The following is a 19,794-nucleotide window of genomic DNA, read 5'->3' on the forward strand; positions in this document are numbered from 1 at the left end:
GCACGCGCGGGATCTTAGAAAAGAAGGAGGGGGGACTGAGGGAGAGCCGGAGGCGTATTTCTTGACATTCAGGCGGCGCAAATTCAAGGCAGAGGAGGAGCTGGGCACCAACGGCATGTTCAGACCGGGAGAAACGCCCTGGGCACCTTAAACTCATGACTGACAGGTTAGATAAAAGCTTTTTTTATCAAAACGAGCCTGCGGATTTCGCATATAACAACACCATTGAAATCACAGGGGCTCCATGGACAGAACTATAGTTTTAAAAGTGGGGGTTAGAAAGTGGTGACAGAGTCCCTTTAAGTGCCGGCGATGTGCGTGTTATGCGGATCCACGGATCCGTAAAACACACACGGACGTGTGAACGGACCCTAAGGCTATGATGGCTATCCTCCGGCTCTCCAGCTGTGGTAAAACTACAACTCCCAAGATACTCACTTGCTTTGCTGTTCTCAGAACTCCACAGAAATGAAATGAATGGAGCATGCTGGGAGTCGTAGTTTTACCACAGCTGGAGTGCCGGAGGATAGCCATCACTGGTCTAAGGTGTCCCGAGTAAAATAATATTAAATACATGTAGTCTGGCTCAGAAATTGTTCAGTTATTTGCAGTTAGATACAACTGGTCCTGGTAAGGCCTCTTGCACACAAACGTTGTGCGCCCGGCATACAGCTGGTCCGCAATACACGGGCACCGGCCCATGTGCACTCTGCATCCGTTCACTTGAATGGGTACACAATCACGGAGATGCGGAACAGAGACACGGATCGGAACCACTACGGAGTGCTTCCGTGGTGTTTCTGTCTGTGCCTCCGCACCACAAAAATGTTTTTTTGTTTTTTTCTCTAGAAAGTGCGCCACCCTTGCCCACAGGCTGTGCCTGGTATTACAGCTCAGCTCTGTCAAGGAATTGAGGCTGAGCTGCAATACCAAACACAGCCTATACAGGAGAGTGGCGCTGCTTCGCAGGTCTAGAGGGGCACAGCGCACACAAATACAGAAGGAAACCGCTCACAAAGAAATCATTCCAAAAATATTTATTGACTATATAGGGGCGAGGGGAAGAGTTCAGCATTTATACTGCCATTTTGCATAACTGAGAAATTGCTTCAGAAGCAGCTGTGACAGATCACGTAAGGCACTTGGTAACCCATGGCGGCTAGGCCACAGTACACGGGGCGACACGGGTGGGATAGGATGTCTCCCCTCCATCCAGATGTGCTACATGGTTCCTACAGGTCACGTCCGCTCCTCTTCCTTAGGTCTCCCCCTAGAACCACGGCTCCTATACATCCCGATAACTATTGTGCTACACGATATGGATTGTATATGCATAGACTATACGTCTGCGTGCGGCTTCTACACGTCCTTGGCAAACTCCGATATAGTCGATATATAACATAATAGGTGACCCCCCCCCCCATAGCCAGCGGCTGACAGGTACAGGATATGGCGGGAGCCGCCCCCTAACAGATTAGATCTGGGCTGGCACCACCTTATGGCGCCATATTGCTCCTTCTGGGTCACCTATGTATGCCATGCACCGCCACATGTAAGCCCACGGGCACAAGAGGCGCGAAAATCAGAGAGAGTAAATGATTGCGGTACAGAGGTTATATGCATCCGCCCCAGTGCAGTAAGCCGGGCGTATCCAGTACGCCAGCGATGGACGGAGACGCTCGCGGTCTATCGGACGCTCTGGGACATGTGTAGTGGGGTCAACATCTCTTCGAATATTGCACCTTTCACATTGGACCCTCGCAGATTGGCCTCCTGGAGGTCGCAGCCCGACAGGTCACAGTTCTGGAGGAGAAGGGCAAATAAAACATCAGCCACTAGACGTTACCCCCCCAGTGAGCAGGCGATGAGCTCCGCCGCCCCTTACCTCCAGGTCTGTCCCCGCTAAGGTGGCACCCCGCAGGTTACAGTTCTTCAATTTGGCGTTTTTCAGAGTTGCCACCCGCAGGTTTATCCCGGTCATCTGGCTGCCCTCCATGTCCACCCCCTTCAGATTGGCACCTGAGAGAAGGCAAAATGGCAATCACGTGAGATATTAGGGACCTGCAATTGCTTAAAGGGGTCCTCCAGGATTTAACCTCATAGGAGAGAGCATCAATGTTAGATCCAGGGGGAGTCCGGCACGCTACGCCTCCGCTGATTGGGAGTAGCTCTGGTGCCAGTACTACACAGCTCCGGCCATTGAAGTTAAAGGGGCTGTGCCAAGGGCATAGGAATAACTTGTAAACTTGGCACAACCCCTTTAAGGAGAGCAGCACTGCAGTAACCAGCTCTGTCCACTACTAGGACAGAGTCATCGATCCTGGACAAACACTTCAATCTTCTTCCATTAGTCACTGCTTCTAGTGGGAGCAAGCTTCAGCTAGTTAAAGGGGTTGTCTCAGGACAGACGACCCCTTTAAAATGAGAGCCAACAGTCCGTGGCAAACATATAGCGTCCATATCCATATGCTATTCAGCCCCATTACGGCACAGCTAGGATTACTGACTATCCATGTCTACACAGGCTGTTGCTCCATCGTGCTTTACACTGCAGCCCTGCTTGTACAAACTGCAGTGTAAAAATGCAAGCCATCCAGGAACTAAGTCTACAACAGGAAGCACAGAAGGATCATGGCTGATAGTCAGCATGGAGTACAAGCCTTCCTAGTACCCAAGGCAAGGGTCTCAGCAGAACGCCCCTCACCCGGTCCCTAGACATGAGCATAACAGACGCATGTAGGAAAGTGCCGAGCATGCATGTTATGTTCATGTGTCCATGTATGTAGCACAGGGAACTACATCTCCCAGAATGCTCCATTCATTTCTATGGGAGTTCTGGTAAAAAGTAAAGCAAGTATGCATGCTGGGAGTTGTAGTTTCACAAAAGCTGGAGTGCCGGAGGTTGCCTACCCTTGATGTGGCATATCAGACAGTATCAAAATATACTGTCTGAGATATATATATATATATACACACACACACACACACACACACACACATATACACTGCTGAAATAAATTTAAAGGCGTTGGCGCGTCCCTTTTCTACCCCCCCCCCCCCCCCGTCCTGCTGAATGCAAGGTGACATGATGGATTCCCTTCACGATTTGACTCTTACCTTCCAAATTTGCCTTCAGCCCTGATGGGTCCTCAAAGTTGCAGCCCTTCAGCGAGGCGCCCTCAGCGTTGGAGCAGAGCATCTTCACGCCCTGGAGATTGGCCGCCTAAGGCGAGAAAAGGTCATTAATAACCACGGCGCTCCTGCAGCGCTCTGGTTGTGGGGGGGGCTCCTCTCATACGCGGCTTACATCCAACACCGATCCGGACAGGTCAGCCCGCTCCAGGCACGCCCCGCACAGGTTGGCTTGAGTCAGGTTGCAGCCGCTCAGATTCGCCATCTTGAAGTTAATGTATCGCAGGTCCAGGCGGGAGAGGTCGGTTCCGCTGAAGTTCAGACCCTGTGACGTTGTCAAACCCAACGGTTAGAAGCGAATTCCTCGGGATGCAATATATCGTAGTGGAAAATAGTAGAACTGCATCGTACTTTACAGGGGTCGTCCCAGGAAGACCACGTCTCCCCGATCCACAGGATCATGTTTGAATGGAGCGGCAAATAAACAAGAAAGACTACCGCGCCATCCAAGGGGCGGAGAACGGCCCCTGATCTTGCAATGAATTGTTCCCCCAATGATCAGACACTTGCCTTCTATGCACAAGACAGTTGTCTTTATAAGACAACCCCTTTAATACAGATGACCCATCATCCGGATAGCCCATCACTATCTGTTCAGTGGGGGTCCGTCATCCAGTACCCCGCCGATCAGCGGTGCAGTAGCTCTAATGCTGGCAGTCTGCACTGGAAGTACACAGCGCCACCCATCGTCTAGTGGTCGGAGCTGGTTACTGCAGCATTCTCTTCAATGGCAGCAGTGCTGCAGTAACCGACTGATCAACAGGAGTGTGGGATGTCGGACCCCTACGGATCAGATATTGATGTCCTATCCCTTTAAGTAGGGGTTGTGCAGTGTCATGATGTGGAAGGCCTATCCTAAGGATACTGTAACATCCCTTTTCTGTACAATCGAGAGGCCGATACCATAAAACAATAGCACCTGTGACTGCCCCGTACGTTGCGATTACCGGATATTTTCTTACGGCTCACCTGACAGCGGAGCTCGGATTTGGTTGGTGTAGCGAGGAGAAACCGTATAAATTCTTTCCTGGAGATGGGAGAATGATCCTCCGCCGGTTGGGAATTCTACAGTCAATCAGAAAGAAGTGACTATGGGGCGGCTTCCTTAAAGAGCATCTGTCAGCAGGGTCAACCCCATGAAACCAGGCATACTGCCGATTAGGCATGATCCTACCGAGTAAATCACTTAGTAGTTCCAGTCTGTGGCCCCGTTGCAGAGAAATATGCACTTAATTCAATATTAGAGCCCCTCGGAGCACCGCCGCCCGCTCGAGCGCACATGCGTCGGTAAATGCCTGGGATTACAGGGCCAGACAGGATGATGGGGAGGAGGACTGGCCGTGTTACTCAGGAGGAGGGCGAGTGGTTAAGGGGGGAAAGGCTGTGGTGACTTGGTGCTCCGAAGGGCCAGGCCTACCCCTCGGTGCTCTGAGCATCTACTTAGCATTGAATAAAGTGCATATCCCTCTAAAATGGGGCCACAGATCTGAACTACAATGCGATCATTTTACTCAACATGATCATCCCTAATAGGCAGTATACCTGGTTTCATGGGGTTAATCATGCTGACATTTACAATTAATGTACACAGCAGTAATCCTACTATTATGTCTACAGCTCCTGTGCAGACCCATGTATCTCCATGGTTACAGACTACAAACAAGCCGCCCTGCGTAGTCTGATCTCGCAGGAGTGCGCCTTTCTGTTCCCCAACATACATTCTCTGGGGCTTGGATCACACGTCAGTGTTTGGTCAGTGATTTCCATCAGTGATTGTGAGCCAAAACCAGGTGCGGGTCAAAAACACAGAACAGGAGGAAATCCTTCCATTATAGCTGATCTCTGTGTAGCCACCACTTCGGATTTTGGCTCACAATCTTTGATGGAAATCACTTACCCAATCACTGAAGTGTGAGCTAGGCACAAGTAGTGAATTCCTAGGCTATTCCTTTTTATCCAAAAACAGCGCCACCCATGTGCACAGATTGTGTCTGGTACTGCAGCTCAGCCTCACTCACTTGAATGCTGCAGTCACTAGCGATTGCGGCATCTCAGTGGTTTCAGTGGGAAGGGGCTCTCATACATTGTCACCCCACTGAATGAGACTGCAGGGTGCTGAGGCATGTGCATGCTTTGCACGGCATGCAGGGAGGGGGGGGAAGGTCTAATGAAGGCCACCAGGCCTGACTTTTGCATAATACCATGCAAGAGATCAAAACAATGGCAGGTCACAGTTTCCTTGTGGGACTAATAAGAGCTAAAAATAAGAATTCAATAATGTATTTGTTATATGCTGTATTGTTTGAATTGAGGGGGACAGCAGCCAATGGGGGGGAGGGGGGCAGAGGGGGTGGGGGGTTATAGGCATGTCTAGGTTTTTTATATTATATACATAGATGTGATGGATTTGTTATATACTGCTATATTTTTCACATTAATGAGATTGACACTGGTCTATGTATTAATCTTATGCTTTTTCTAAAAATAAAGATAAAAAAAAAAAAAAAAAAAAGAATTAGTGTAAAAAAAAAAAAAATCACCAAGTTAGAAAAACACCCTTTTTTCCCCCCTTGATAAAAAAAAGTTGTTTTCTTTTACAGAATTTTTTTTTTTAAAAAGAATCCCCCCCCCCCCAGATGGAACATAATCAAAATGGTTTTTACCCGAAAATGGTTGAAATGAAAACGACAACTTGTCCCACAAAAATGAGCCGTCATATAGCTCCGCGCACATACACAATAATAAAAAATTAAAAAAATGTAAATTAAAATAAAAAGTGGGGGGCTTTTTTTGTGCTAAAATAGTGAAAAAAAATAAATATTGTATGTATTTGGTATGGTGGTAATCACACTGACACGCAGAATAATGTTATTCATGCAGCACAGACATCACATTGAAAACATAAAGAGAAAATGGCGGTATTGCTGGTTTTTCCCATTCCCCCAAGAATGAGGACCTGTCCCCTCTCCTGACATGCGCGTGTAATACCAATTCTGGAGCATCTATCCTTATGACTCCATGTTGTGCCATTCCTCTATTAGGCTTGGGCTACACGACGACATGTGTTGCGCGACATTGTTCAGCACCAATGTCGAGCGACAATTTTTACAGTGATAGTCTATGGTGTGGCACTGCGACACGACAGTAGCAAAAAAAATGGATTCATCTGTGACTGTCATGTGCGACACCATAGACGATCATCATAAAAAATGATGCGCGACACTGATTGTCAGACTGTGCAGAGACCCCCCCCCCCCCAACTGGTAACACCCAGCTGGACCTTCATTGCAAACTGTTAGGAACTCATTTGTAACTTATAGCAGGAATAATAGAGGAATGGCACAACATGGGGTCAGAAGAACAGATGCTCCAGAATTGTTATTACATAAGGAATGCAAGAAGTTACTAAAACAGACATGTCAGGAGAGGAGGAAAAAACAAAAACAAAAAAAACAACATGCCCTCATACAGCTACATCGACGGAAAAAGAAAAATTATTGCTCTTGGTCGGAGACTGACAAAAAAATTTGATAAAATAAAATTCCAGCTGCATCGCTCCACTGCCACCTCCAGAGGTCCCAGGTCTGTTGATGGGCGACACATGACTGCAGCAGCCAATCACTGGTCGCAGCGGTGACCTGGATCACAGTGATTGGCTGCAGCGGTCAAGTAACACCCATCAACAGGACGTTTATTCCTGGAGACCTGCCGAGCCGGGCGTGGACCGATGCAGGCGGGAGCCAGGTAAGTGTGAACCCCGCCGCGGGTCCGGCCACTCTGAAGAGGTCTGTAGTCTTGGATAACCCCTTTAAGTTCAAATTACGCGGATCCACCGTTCTCACCTTTATCGCCAGCTCCAGATGTTCTATCAGGGAATCTATGCCGAAGAACTTGGCTTCCTCCAAGACGCCTGCAACACAAGAGCGGTGTTACTTCTCCCATCCCCCACCCATGGGTTTCCACACAGGGTAGGTAAAGGCTCCCCCCGCGGTGCTCACCCAGAAGATTGACGCCGTCGTTGACAATCAGTTGTCCGTGACGCAGATAGTTGAGGATTGGCTCGAAGTATTCAGGGCTGCGGTCTATGAGGAAAGCCCCCCTGTGGTCCCGCTTGTTCCCCCAGGCATCTGGAAAGCAGAAGAGAATACGGTTCTATCAGGGGATTTACCGCACTGCGCGGATATGATGGGCGGAACAATACGGACATTACCAGGCATGTCTGCTGCACTGCCTGCGATGGAGGACAAGCCGCATGTGCTCGGTCTCAGGATAGCGCATTTTGGGATGGGAACCTCTCCAGGGTTCACTGTCTCTACTGATCTGATGGAGCTCACACCCGAAACCCGCTATCCCTGCGAGGATGAACTTCCCTGTGCGAGGTTTCAAAGCTTTATTCATGTTTTTCTTTCCTTACAATAAGACATCGATATCAAATTGCACTGAAGCGCCGCACGTTCTGTAGTGGCTGTGCCCAGTACTGCAGCTTCTATTTACTTAAAGGGGTTTTACGGGAGTAAAATATTGATGGCCTGTACTCAAGATAAGATCATCAATATCTGATCTGTAGGGCTCCGACACCCCGCAGCTATTTGAAGAGGCCTCGGTGTTCCGGCGAGTGCTGCAGCCTCCTCACAGAATAGCAAGCACAGCGCCGTACATTGGATTGTGGCTGTGCTTGGTATTGCAGCCCATTCACTTGAATGGGAATAAGCTGCACCTAGGCCACGGGACCAAAGAACATGACGTCATTGGCCTATAAGGAGGACCTCTCGTCAAACAGCTGATCAGCAGGGGTCCTGATAGTCGGACCCCCACCTATCACATACTGATGACTTATCCCGAAGATAGGTCATCAATATCCTATTCTGGGAAAACCAATTTAACAACTTCAATAACCTGCAATTTCAGTTTATATATTTTTGTTTTTCACTCCATGCTTTTCCAGAGCCATAACTTTTTTATTTTCCCATTCACATCGCCGTATGAGGGCTTATTTTTGAAAGACAAGTTGTACTTTCTAACGGCACCATTTACTATTGTATACTATGTAAGGGGAAGCTGGAAAAAATTCCAAATAGAAAAGGAAAAAAAAAAAACGCAATTCCCCCACAGTTTTATCGGTTTTGTTTTTAAGGCGTTCCCTATGTGGTAAAACTGACCTGTTATCCTCATTCTCCGGTCAGTACGATTATGGCGATATCGCATTTATATAGTTTTGTGGTTTAAGGGTATTTTCACACTAGTGTTATTCTTTTCCGGCGCCGAGTTCTGTCCTAGGGGCTTAATACCGGAAAATAACTGATCAGTTTTATCCCCATGAATTCTGAATGGAGAGAAATCCGTCCAGGATGCATCAGGATGTCTTCAGTTCAGTCTTTGCTTTTCAGGATGGAGATAATATCGCAGCAAAACGGATACGGCATCGCGGGCTGCGCATGCTTAGACCGCAAAAAATTAAAAAAATAAATAAATATGTCGGATCTGTTTTTCCAGATGACACTGGAGAGACGGATCCGTCATTTCAATGCATTTGTCATATGGATCAGGATCCTGATCCGTCTGACAAATGCCATCAGTTGGCATACGTTTTGATGGATCCGGCAGGCAGTTCCGGCGACAGAACTGTCTGTCGGAATCCTCTGCCACAAGTGTGAAAGTACCCTTAATACTGAAAAAAAAAAAAAAAAAAAAAAAAAAAAAAAAAATTTACAAATAATTTCATTTCATCGCCATAACCTTTTTGCATAACCTACAGATACAGAGCGGAGGAAGGGCAATCAGCAGTGGCAAAAAAAAAAAAATGAGCCATTTTTTTTCCCGTTACGCTGAATATATTTTAATAGTACATGTGTTTTCAGAAGCAGCAATGCCCATGATGGTTTTAAAAATTTTTTTTTTTTTTTTATAGTTTTCATTTTTTTTATTCTAGGCAAAGGTGGGTGAATTGAATATTTTTTTAAACTTTTTTAATTTTTTTTTCCTTTTTTTATAGTTGACTATAACATGCAATCATTAGATTGCATCTATGCATTATAGCACACTGGATTCAGTATATTTCAATGCAGTGCTGCCACCTACAGGCCTGCAATGGAATATACGAGTAATCGGCTTTACTAGTACAGCCAACCTACCTTGATCTCAGCCGGGTGAAGGTGGCCCGGGCCAGCAAGTGCAAGGCTCCCATTTTTAGTACTCCCAGATGCTATAGTCATATTTTGTCCACAGCAACTGAGGGGTTAAATGTCTGTGATTGGCATCACTGCCGATTGCTGACATTAGCCTCTGCTGCGCTAGCGAGAGGATGCCATTTTAAAGACCAGAGGTCTGCAGTACCAGTCACTGCCAAATGCAGCCGTATGAAACCAGCCTTGGGCGCACCAATAACGTTAGGATGGTTTTCGCTACCCCTGACCCACCTCGGTTGCTGAACATGTGAGATAGCATGCTGTCCGGCTCCTTACTCACAAGTGTCGACCTGGAGAAAGAGAGAAAATGGAGTAAGAAGGAGCGGTCCTCATCTCGGAGCTTCTGACAGACGCAGGATACACGAGAGCCTTACCGCGTAGTGGTAAAATATCTGCCCCCAACGTTCAGCGTCAGCCAGTCCGTGTGCCCTCCCGTCAGCGGCTCTGTGACCATCGGCTCGTTCAGGTCATCTGGAAAACGGAGGATCGACCGTTAACACTTACGAGATGCGCCATAAACGTCAGCCCACCCTGAGAGGGAGTTGCCGGACCTCCAACCCACCAGGACAGGCGGCCATATTCACAGTGAATGGCGGAAGCATGCTCGTCTCTCCATGCAGTCCAGGGGGTACACTAATAATGGGCGTGCACACAACGGGGTAATGCCTCCATATCGGGGCCGCTCTCATCTAGGGCACCCGACGGGTTCACTTACCTATGCAAGACTCTCCATCACTCACAAACAAGACGTCATCATCTCTAGGAAAGAGCAAAGAAGCATAAAAGACATGACTACAGCAAATATGACCTGCAGAGCAGCGCTGTACTCCGCAGCGCAGGGGAACCCCGACCTATTACAGGGGTGCTGTCTGACACGTGGACGTGGGCTTCTGCACTGTGTCCCGAGGTCTTGGTCGGATATTATTCTAGTAATACTGACCAGTGCTGGACTTCTCTATTCTGACCCGTTTTACCCCACCTGTCATTAGAATGGGGGGTCCCCTAACCCCAATAATTAGAGCCCATTTTCACAGGCCGATGATCCGGAGCAAAAAAAATGCTTGTTTATTGGGTGATCACATCTATGAGGTGGCGCCAAAAATCACTGCACACCGAATGGTGGAAGAATGATCGTAGTAACGACTGTTTGCGCCCCAAGCTGCATCGGGATGTGGGAAAAGCCCAGTGTAAAAGGATCCTCCGTCACATCCATCCAGATGGCGCTGTTTGGGGATCCATTTAAATTTGTTTTTTAACCGCTTCACGACCCTGTACATCCAAGGAGCGGGAGGAGTGTATGGAGCAGGCTCAAGCGCTGAGCCCAATCCATAAGCAGCGGGTGCCAGATGTGTAATACCAGCCGGCTGTAATGGCTGGACCACAGATAACACTGATCCAGGTCGTTTAACCCGGTGCGGTCAACAACGACTGACATCTGAGGGGTTAAATAGAGGGAGGGGGCTACCTCTCTCCTCTGATTGAAGCCCCTACGGCAAAACCGTGGGGTTTTGATCAGTTGCTATGACAGCCCAGGGCCTTGTGAAGGCTCCTAGGCCTGTCATAGTGAGCTGGAAGGGCTTACTAGGAAGCCAGTAAAAATCCCATAGATTACAACAGTATTGTATTGCAAACTATGGTCAGAAAACCGCTAGTGCTCTAAGGGGACTAAAAACTACAGTGAAAAAAAAAAAATGAAAAATATGTTATTTTAAAGGGATTCTGTCACCTCCCCTCAGCCAAAAAACGATTTTAAAGCAGCCATGCAGCACAGCTTACCTGGATTAGGCTGTGCTCTTTTATCTTGTAATCCGTCCAGCAGTTTCTGCAAAAAACGACTTTTATTGATATGTAAATGTGTCCTGAAGGTGCCCAGAGGGGCGTTTTGTTCCTCTTAGAGAGCCCAGTACCGCCCCTCTTACAGTGCCCAGCCCGCCTTCCTTGCACTGTCTAACCACCCCCAGCCTGCCACAGCCTCTCATCCCTCTCCTCCCCCTCCCCCTCCCTCACGCCGAACGAACTCTCGCACAGGCGCAGTACCCACTGAGGGCTGCGCCTGTGCGATCAGCAGGAGACTGAGGGCAGGAGCTTCATCCTCGTCACTGGGCATGCGCCGAGCCCAGTGACGTCCAATGCTCGCTCTTCCCTCAGTCAGCAGGGAAGAGCGAGCATTGGACGTCACTGGGCTCGGCGCATGCCCAGTGACGAGGATGAAGCTCCTGCCCTCAGTCTCCTGCTGATCGCACAGGCGCAGCCCTCAGTGGTTACTGCGCCTGTGCGAGAGTTCGTTCGGCGTGAGGGAGGGGGAGGAGAGGGAGGAGAGGCTGTGGCAGGCTGGGGGCGGTTAGACAGTGCAAGGAAGGCGGGCTGGGCACTGTAAGAGGGGCGGTACTGGGCTCTCTAAGAGGAACAAAACGCCCCTCTGGGCACCTTCAGGACACATTTGCATATCAATAAAAGTCGTTTTTTGCAGAAACTGCTGGACGGATTACAAGATAAAAGAGCACAGCCTAATCCAGGTAAGCTGTGCTTCATGGCTGCTTTAAAATCGTTTTTGGGCTGAGGGGAGGTGACAGAATCCCTTTAAGGCTACTTTCACACTTGCGTTGTTTGATTCCGGCAGACAGTTCCGTTGCCTGAACTGACTGCCTGATCAGGCAAACTGTATGCAAACGGATGTCATTTTTTCTGACTGATCAGTCAGAAAAATTGCAATACCTGATCCGTTTTTCCGGTGTTATCAGGCAAAACAGATCCATTTTTTTTCCCGTCTCATTTTTAAAGGTCTGTGCATGCGCAGACCTGAAGGACGGATCCAGCATTCTGGTATTAGATCCGGCAGCTAATACATTCCTAGGGGAAAAAAATGCCAGAACCGGCATTCAGGCAAGTCTTCAGTTTTTTTCGCCGGAGATAAAACCGTAGCATGCTGCGGTATTATCTCTGTCCTGAAAAGTCAAAATGACTGAACTGAAGACATCCTGATGCATCCTGAACGGATTACTCTCCATTCAGAATGCATGGGGATAATCCTGATCAGTTCTTTTCCGGTATAGAGCCCCTGTGACGGAACTCAGTGCCGGAAAGTAGCCCTAAAAATATATTTTAAAAAATTCCAGCCACCCCTTTAACCAATTTTACATATAAAAATAAAAACAATAAAAAAAAGGAATTTGTATCGACGAAAATATTCAAACTATTAAAACTTTTAAACATTTACTGTAAAGTGGAAAAAAAAAATCCAATTTGCCAGTCATAATATTGAATAAAAAGTTTCATGTACCATAAAATAGTGCCAATAAAAACTACAGCCCGCCCCACCAAATAAGCCCTCATACAGCTCTGAGAAAGCTATGGGCGTCAGAATACGGTGATGCAAAGGAAATTTACATTTTTTCAAAGGTTTGTTTATGTTAAATAAAAACCATATAAAATTGGTATCGCTGTAATCGCACTGACCCGCAGAAGAAGGTCATCACGTCATTTTTAGCTCACAGTGAACACTGTCCTATCAAAACCCAAAAACCTTGGCGGAATTGTGTTATTGTTTTTAATTTCACCCCACAAAGAATACCCCCCCGCCCAATTTTTCCAATAAAAGCCATTGTAAATAAAATGATGCCATAAAAAAACAATACAACTTGTCCCGCAAAATAGAAGCCTTCATAAGTCTGTGTGAAAGAAAAAAAATGATGGTGGGGAGGAATAATCAAAGATAAAAACAAATACACACTGAACTAGGCTACTTTCATGCTAGCATTAAAGGGGTTATCCAATATCTAAAATATCCACCCCAATGCCCGGGCCCCTGGTATACATTATACTTACCTGCGTCACTCCAGATCCCTGCAAAACATCTGGCCTCAAGTGGCTCCTCCCCATCGCAGCCTGCTATTTGCCGACCCCCCCTGTCGCCAGAGGTTTTGATCCGAGCGACGGGGAGATGCAGCGGTGGCCATGCAAGGATCCAAACAAGGGGCCCGGGCATTGGGGTGGATATTTTAGATATCGGGTAACCCCTTCAAAGCAATCTGGCAGGCTGTCCCGGCAGAGGAAGAGCCTTCCGGCTATAATGGGATCCAGCTGTTCCCTGGCATAAATATTGTGTGCAGCAATTTTTGTCCAGCTGAATCCTGGCATTTATGCCAGGAAGGCAGCGTCCGGATTCCCGCTGGATCTTATTATTGTCTATGGGGTTTGGGGGCACACAGCACTATACGGCTATGCAGAATCTGGAGAACTACAGCAGGCTGTTCGTTCCTCTGCCGGATTGCTTTAACACTAGGGTGACACTAGCGCAACCAGATGTAGTCATTCTTCATGTGGATACATCAGCAGGCCTTCCGTTTTTATCCATTGCTTGTATTTTATACTATATACACTACTCACAAAAAGTTAGGGATATTTGGCTTGTGGGTGAAATTTCAGGATGAACCTAAAATGCACTCTAACCTTTACAGGTGAACTTACCTTCTCCAAACTCTTGAATGCACATGTCCAACCTTTCAGTACTTTTTGCACAACTTGCTGTTCTCTAACAAGGAGCTTAACGGCAGATTTCACAACCAGTGTTTGATCCATGAATCGCCCAGTAAGTTTCCTGGTTCAATTAGAATTGGTATTTAAACAGTCCTCCTCATCATGCTGTTCACATTTTGACATCAGGAGACCAAGACGACACCTAACAATTGGTCAACAGTACCTCACCATTGTGAGGCTTCAAGCAGGATGTTCTCAGACAGAAGTGGCCACTGAGCTTAGTGTCACAGAGTGTCATTAACAGGTTGTATGGGAAATACAGAGAGACTGGAAGAGTCACAGAAAGGCATAGAAGTGGACATCCTTTGGCCACATCCCACACTGATAACCGCTTCATTGTGAACAATGCCCTGCGGAACCGGATGATGAATGCCACACAACTCCAGGCACATTTAAGGGAGGTAAAGGCACCCGAGTGTCACGTCAGACCATTCGAAACCATTTACATCAGTGTGGTCTGCATGCTAGACAACCTGCAAAGTACCTGACCACACGACCGGGCACAGGCGTCATCGTCCTGCATAGGCCAGGGAGCATCTACGCTGGACGAGGGACCAGTGGGCCTCAGTGCCGTTTACTGATTAAAGTCGATTCACGCTGAGCAGAAATGATGGCCACCAACTATGTTGTAGACGTCAAGGAGAGCGCTATGCATCAGCCACGGTTGTCACCAGACGAGCCTTTGATGGTTGTGGTGTTACAGTGTGGGCAGGTGTGTCTAGTCAATACAGAACTGCCCTACACTTTGTGAATGGTACAGTGACAAGCCCATACTACTTGAAGAACATCATTAATCCAGTCCAATTCTAATTTCATCTTCATGGATGACAATGCGCCAGCTCATCGAAGTCACATCATTAGGGAACGGCTGCTGGAGACTGGGGGACCTCATATCGAGTGGCCTGCACTTTCTCCAGACATGAATCCCATTGAAAACCTATGGGATCGGCTGAGTCGTTGTGTAGAGGCTCCTAACTCTGTACCTCAATGACCTGAGGGCCGCTCTTCAAGAAGACTGGGATGCCATGCCTCAGCCTACAATAAGTCGACTTATTGTAAGCTGTTCTTAAGCTGTAATTGATGCTGAAGGCCACATGACCAGTTACTGAGACACTGACATTTTGTGGCGGTATACCCAGCACTGGGGTTGGCTTTTGTTTCAATAAATTCTTTGGGATGAGGAAATCACCATTGCTGCTTCTACCTAAATGCCCGACTTTCATGATAAAAATATCACTGTAGCCGGAACTTTTTACGTTTTCCATAAATTTCACCCGAAAGCCAAATATCCCTAACTTTGTGAATTGCGTATATATTTTTTAGAAACAACCCCCACAGGGAACCCTCTAATCATGAGATTGGAGGTCCTGTGTGCTACGGACAATGGTTAAGAAACCACTGTACCAACAAACTGGTTTGGCATTGGGTTAGACCTGAGGGCGTGATCGTGAAGGTCCCCTGGTATTCGCCCTTTAACCCTATAAAGGTATCTAGACTTCGCTGCAGAAAAGCCACCAAGCCACTACCTCTTGAAATAGTCTGTGTAGTTGGCAGCTGACAAAACAGGTTGGAATCACTCGTGTACAGGACCGGAAGCAAAAGCAACATCATAGACAGAACCAGAAGTCCACAGAACAGACTTCAGGACACAGTTCAGACACAACAGACACATGTGCATAGAATTAGCAGGATGGAACAGGCACAGAACTATAAAGCACAGTCCAGACATAGCAGGTCCAGCAGCAGAAAGTTTGCAAGGCAGATCAGACAAGAACTAGGGAATTCACTGGCAAAGAAAACTTGGACGGAATTCAGACCATACATGGAACAGACTCAAGAACATGGCAAACAGAACTAGGACAACGGCTAAAGTCAGATAGTGAACAAAGCCAAACAGAACCTAAGGAACGGACATCACAGAATCCAGACACAGAACATGCAAAGATCCAGCAGAATCTGAAATTGCACGACCAGAGACAGGACACAAACTCAGGAACCCGAGCCAAAGAGATGCAGACACACAGGGAGATTAACCCTCACAGAACCAAACTGAGACGAGGTACAAGCACAATGGCCTAGCAGGGCGCACAGACCAGAGGCAACATGAACCGCCATTATAACACTGTGTTTCCTACTGTACTCCGCTACCTCTGGGTCCTGGTGAGCAGCCACTTACCACCCACCCCCAGTATGTGGACTCACTGTGTTCCTCTACCCCATAGGCCATTTTTAGACGCCTCCTTCTAGATCCTCAGGGCTGGCCCAATCCCCGATTGTGTTAACCTATCATTAAAGGGTTAAAACAACATTAAAGAGGTCTTCCATTTTCCGGTGCCCCTTGGGTATGTGGCCAGACCTGCAGAGGGAAGGGTACTTACCTGTCCAGCTCCTTTGCTACCGATGCAGCGCTCCAGTCTGACGGCCCGATCACTACACCCCCCCTCGCGTCACCAGCCCCACAGACATAGTTAAGCTGCGTTCTGCAGGTCTGGCCACGGAGGAGGGTCCCCAAAGATGGAAAGCCCCTTTAATGTATAAACCAGCATGTCTGCCCCCCCCAGAGACTGGTTATACAATCTTTTACGTGGTCCGCTGCATTACCTGATCAGGGCGATGTCATCGATCAGTCCTCCTTTATCATTGTACACGCCCACTGCCCGGATCCCCAGCTTGGAGCTGGCGAGGGAGAGAACATCGGAGATTGTAGATCCGTGCAGCGCAACGACCTGCGGCAGAGAGGAAAGGATGACAACTGCGGCTGCCGTGGAGAAGGACATTCACACTGCGGTCAGCCATCTCATCTGTGCTGACAGTAGGGACGTGACCCTCTGATAAGAGGAACGGTTAACACCCAGTTGTCTATGTATTTAGACATTTCCAGGAGGAATAACAGAGGGACAGCACAACATAAACATGCTCCAGATTTGTGATGACATCAAGCAGATACTAAAGCAGACCCATCAGGAGAGGCAGCAGGGACTCTCTGCTAGGAGCTCAGCTCAGCTTTGGCTATTAAAGTTTGCTGGTGAATGGACATGCCCTTTAAGTGGCTATGCTGGCATGCCATGTGCCCCACCCCCCACTTATCACTACAGTGGCCGCTCACCTTCCCATGCCGGGCATTCCCCTTCACGAACAGGGTGACCCTCTTCATACTCGGGGTCTCCCTCCCAACTCCAGGCAGCCTCCCCTGCTAACCCGGAAGACCGAAGCAGAACAACGTGACAGCGAGCGCCGCCAACCAATCACCAGCCTTCCCACAGGACCCGGGAGCCAATCACGTCTCACCTGGGCGGAGTTATCTACCAGCCAATGGAGGGCGTCTCTAGTAACTTTTCATTGTGATACATGGAGCGCCACCTGCTGCTCCTTTTTTCTCCTTTCTTGTCTTCGTGGCTCGGAAACCCTATGAGTGCTTAATCGCCATCTTTGTGGTGGGCAAAAAAGCCTAAAGGAAAAAAAAACACAAACCCCTTTGTATTATTCTAGGAAGCGTCTGTCAGTCTACACCTTTCCCAAATTAAAGATGGCGTTTAACGTGCCACTCAGAAAGCAACCCGCATGCGTTCCTCTCGCGCAGGCGCGGTTCTATTTTTCCTTCCTGACAGTTTTACACCTAACCGTTAGCTTAACGTGGTATCCGTCCGCGGACTTTTTTTTTTCCAGTTAGTTTAACGCATGGTCGGTTCTTGAGCGACATTCACGTGCTACTGAACATGTATAGTGAGAACGGTATTATTTGACGCTGAGTGGGGGTCTTTCCCGTGAGCTGGCAAACAAGTGTGTGGGAGGGACTACTTAGCTTTGGCGGAGGGATCTAGACGCGGGTATATTTGAATTTTGAATCAGAAGGCAGCGGTGTGGGTGCCGTGCGGCTGTACGTATGTATGCTCCGTGTCGTATACTGCCCGAGTGCTGGCCACTTACTGTAGGCCTATTGTGTATGGGACCTCAGTGGTCTCTGTGGCATGTGTATGCTGCTCTCACCTTAGGCTGGCACTGATAGATATATATATACACCTCTGTGGCATGTGTATGCTGCTCTCACCTTAGGCTGGCACTTATATATATATCTCCCTCTGTGTTATGTACTAATGCTTCTCTATAGTGTTATGGACTAGAAAAATAGGAATAATCTGAGCTGTCGCTTTAAGATGGGAATTGGGACGGGGGCCCTGATAAAAAGTTGTCCTGTTCCGCCTTCTGTCTAGGGGGGCGCTGTGTTGGGGGTGCAGCTTGGCGCTCGAGGCGTTTAGCTCTATGTAAATTTTAAAGGGACGGCTAACAGTGTGTTAATAAGCCCCAATATAGATCTTGTGCCCTGCCACTGTTCTCCGGGGTCTGCTGCCAACTGTTGCGTTTAGTTGGCGGCAGTGATGTCGCCAATAACCGCAGCGGGACACGCAGCATCCTAGTGAACGCGGAGGAACAATAGGGATCGGCAGCGGGGATCCAGCTGGGTGGCGGAGTTGTCCTGAGTAGCGTTGAGCGAACTTGTGTTTTAAGTTCGGGTTATCGAAGAATCGCGTTATGGATTCCGCTGCCACGGACCATAACAGAATTTAGAATCCGTAACGCGATTCTTCGATAACCTGAACTTTAGACGCCGAACTTAAAGCACAAGTTCGCTCAACACTAGTCCTGACTCCTGAGTAAACCCACCTTGATAGGATTAGGTCCCTGCACCCCATACTATTCGTTTTGTGGTCCGTGGATCGCAGATCCGCAAAATACAGATGCGGTCCGTGTCGCTTCCGCATTTTTTGCAGACCCGTTGACTCCAAGGGATACGCTGTCCGCATTCTGTAGACAAGTACAGGGCGTATTCTGTCTTTTTGCGGTTGCAGAAAGCACATGGAGCTAAAAGGTGTAGACCGCACGTGGACCACATCCGTATTTTGCGGAAACGGTTATGTGGATAGGGCCTTATTTGCAGTCAGTGAATGGAAACATTCTTGTCTACGTCAGGAGGCTGAAAAGTGAAAACCGAATACTTCTCACTGCTGAGCGTCTGCTACAATTGTACGCCGTCTACACAACGCTCTGAACTCTGATACGTGTTTTTTTTTTTTTTTTTTGTACCTGCACTGATAAATTGAAACAAACAGGAGAGACATCTGTGCTGCTGGTGTATTAGGCTGCTTTCCCACTTGCGTTGTTGGTTTCCGGTTTTGACATGCGGCAAAGGATCGCAATATCGGGGGGGGGGGGGGTGGTTCAATTTTGTCTCCATGCATTCTGAATGGAAAGAGATGCGTTCAGGATGCATCAGGACGTCTTCCGTACCAGAATCATTTCGTTTTAATGACCGGATACAAAATCGCCGCACGTTGTGTTCGGGCATAAAAACGTATCCAGGACTGAAAACAATGTAAGGGCTCATGCACACAACCATATGTAGTTTGCGGTCCGCTAAACACTGATCCGCCAAAAATATGGATGACCATGTGCATTCCGCATTTTGCGGACTGGAACAGCTCAGCCATAATAGAACAGTCCTATCCTTGTCCGTTATGCGGGCAAGAGTAAGACGTGTTTTTTTTGCGGAAACGGAATGCACATAGAGTAACTTCCTTTTTCTTTTCTTTTTTGTGGAACCATTGAAATGAATGGTTCCACATACAGTCCGCCCAAAAAAAAAAAGTTAATAAATACGTTTGTGTGCATGAGCCCTAAGTCAAAGGTGACAGATCTTTTTTTTTTTTTTTTTTTTTTTTTTAGCAGCCTAAAAAAACGGATCCTTCACCCATTGACTTTCAATGTATTTAGCAATTTTTTTTCATATATTTTTTTTTTTCCGTTTTCGCAGAACCGCATCCTAATAGAATGGATGCATCCTGTCGGATCTCAATACCAGAAATAAGTGTTTACGTCTCCTCAT

At 47.7% G+C, this 19,794-nt stretch overlaps 2 protein-coding genes across 3 annotated transcripts in view; one reads left to right on the forward strand and one right to left on the reverse strand.

Annotated features, from left to right (window-relative positions):
• Window positions 1–1,021: 1,021 nt before the first annotated feature.
• On the reverse strand, window positions 1,022–17,158 carry KCTD9 (potassium channel tetramerization domain containing 9). Its single transcript, XM_044278920.1, has 12 exons — window positions 17,020–17,158; window positions 16,515–16,639; window positions 10,093–10,136; window positions 9,752–9,848; window positions 9,609–9,667; window positions 7,191–7,319; window positions 7,035–7,102; window positions 4,162–4,257; window positions 3,308–3,457; window positions 3,118–3,223; window positions 1,886–2,019; window positions 1,022–1,803 (listed from the first exon to the last, which is right to left on the reverse strand). Exons 1-12 carry the CDS (start codon window positions 17,065–17,067, stop codon window positions 1,687–1,689), a joined length of 1,173 nt encoding a protein of 390 aa, XP_044134855.1. The 5' UTR covers window positions 17,068–17,158; the 3' UTR covers window positions 1,022–1,686.
• Window positions 17,159–17,766: 608 nt separating this feature from the next.
• Window positions 17,767–19,794, forward strand: part of CDCA2 (cell division cycle associated 2) — a 29,941-nt gene continuing 27,913 nt past the window's right edge. For both annotated transcript variants that reach the window (XM_044278921.1, XM_044278922.1), the window contains exon 1: window positions 17,767–17,790. The gene's annotated coding sequence lies outside the window, so the exon portion shown is untranslated. The remainder of the gene's footprint in view (window positions 17,791–19,794) is intronic.

This window comes from Bufo gargarizans, chromosome 2, assembly GCF_014858855.1.
Source record: "Bufo gargarizans isolate SCDJY-AF-19 chromosome 2, ASM1485885v1, whole genome shotgun sequence".
NCBI lineage: Eukaryota > Metazoa > Chordata > Amphibia > Anura > Bufonidae > Bufo > Bufo gargarizans.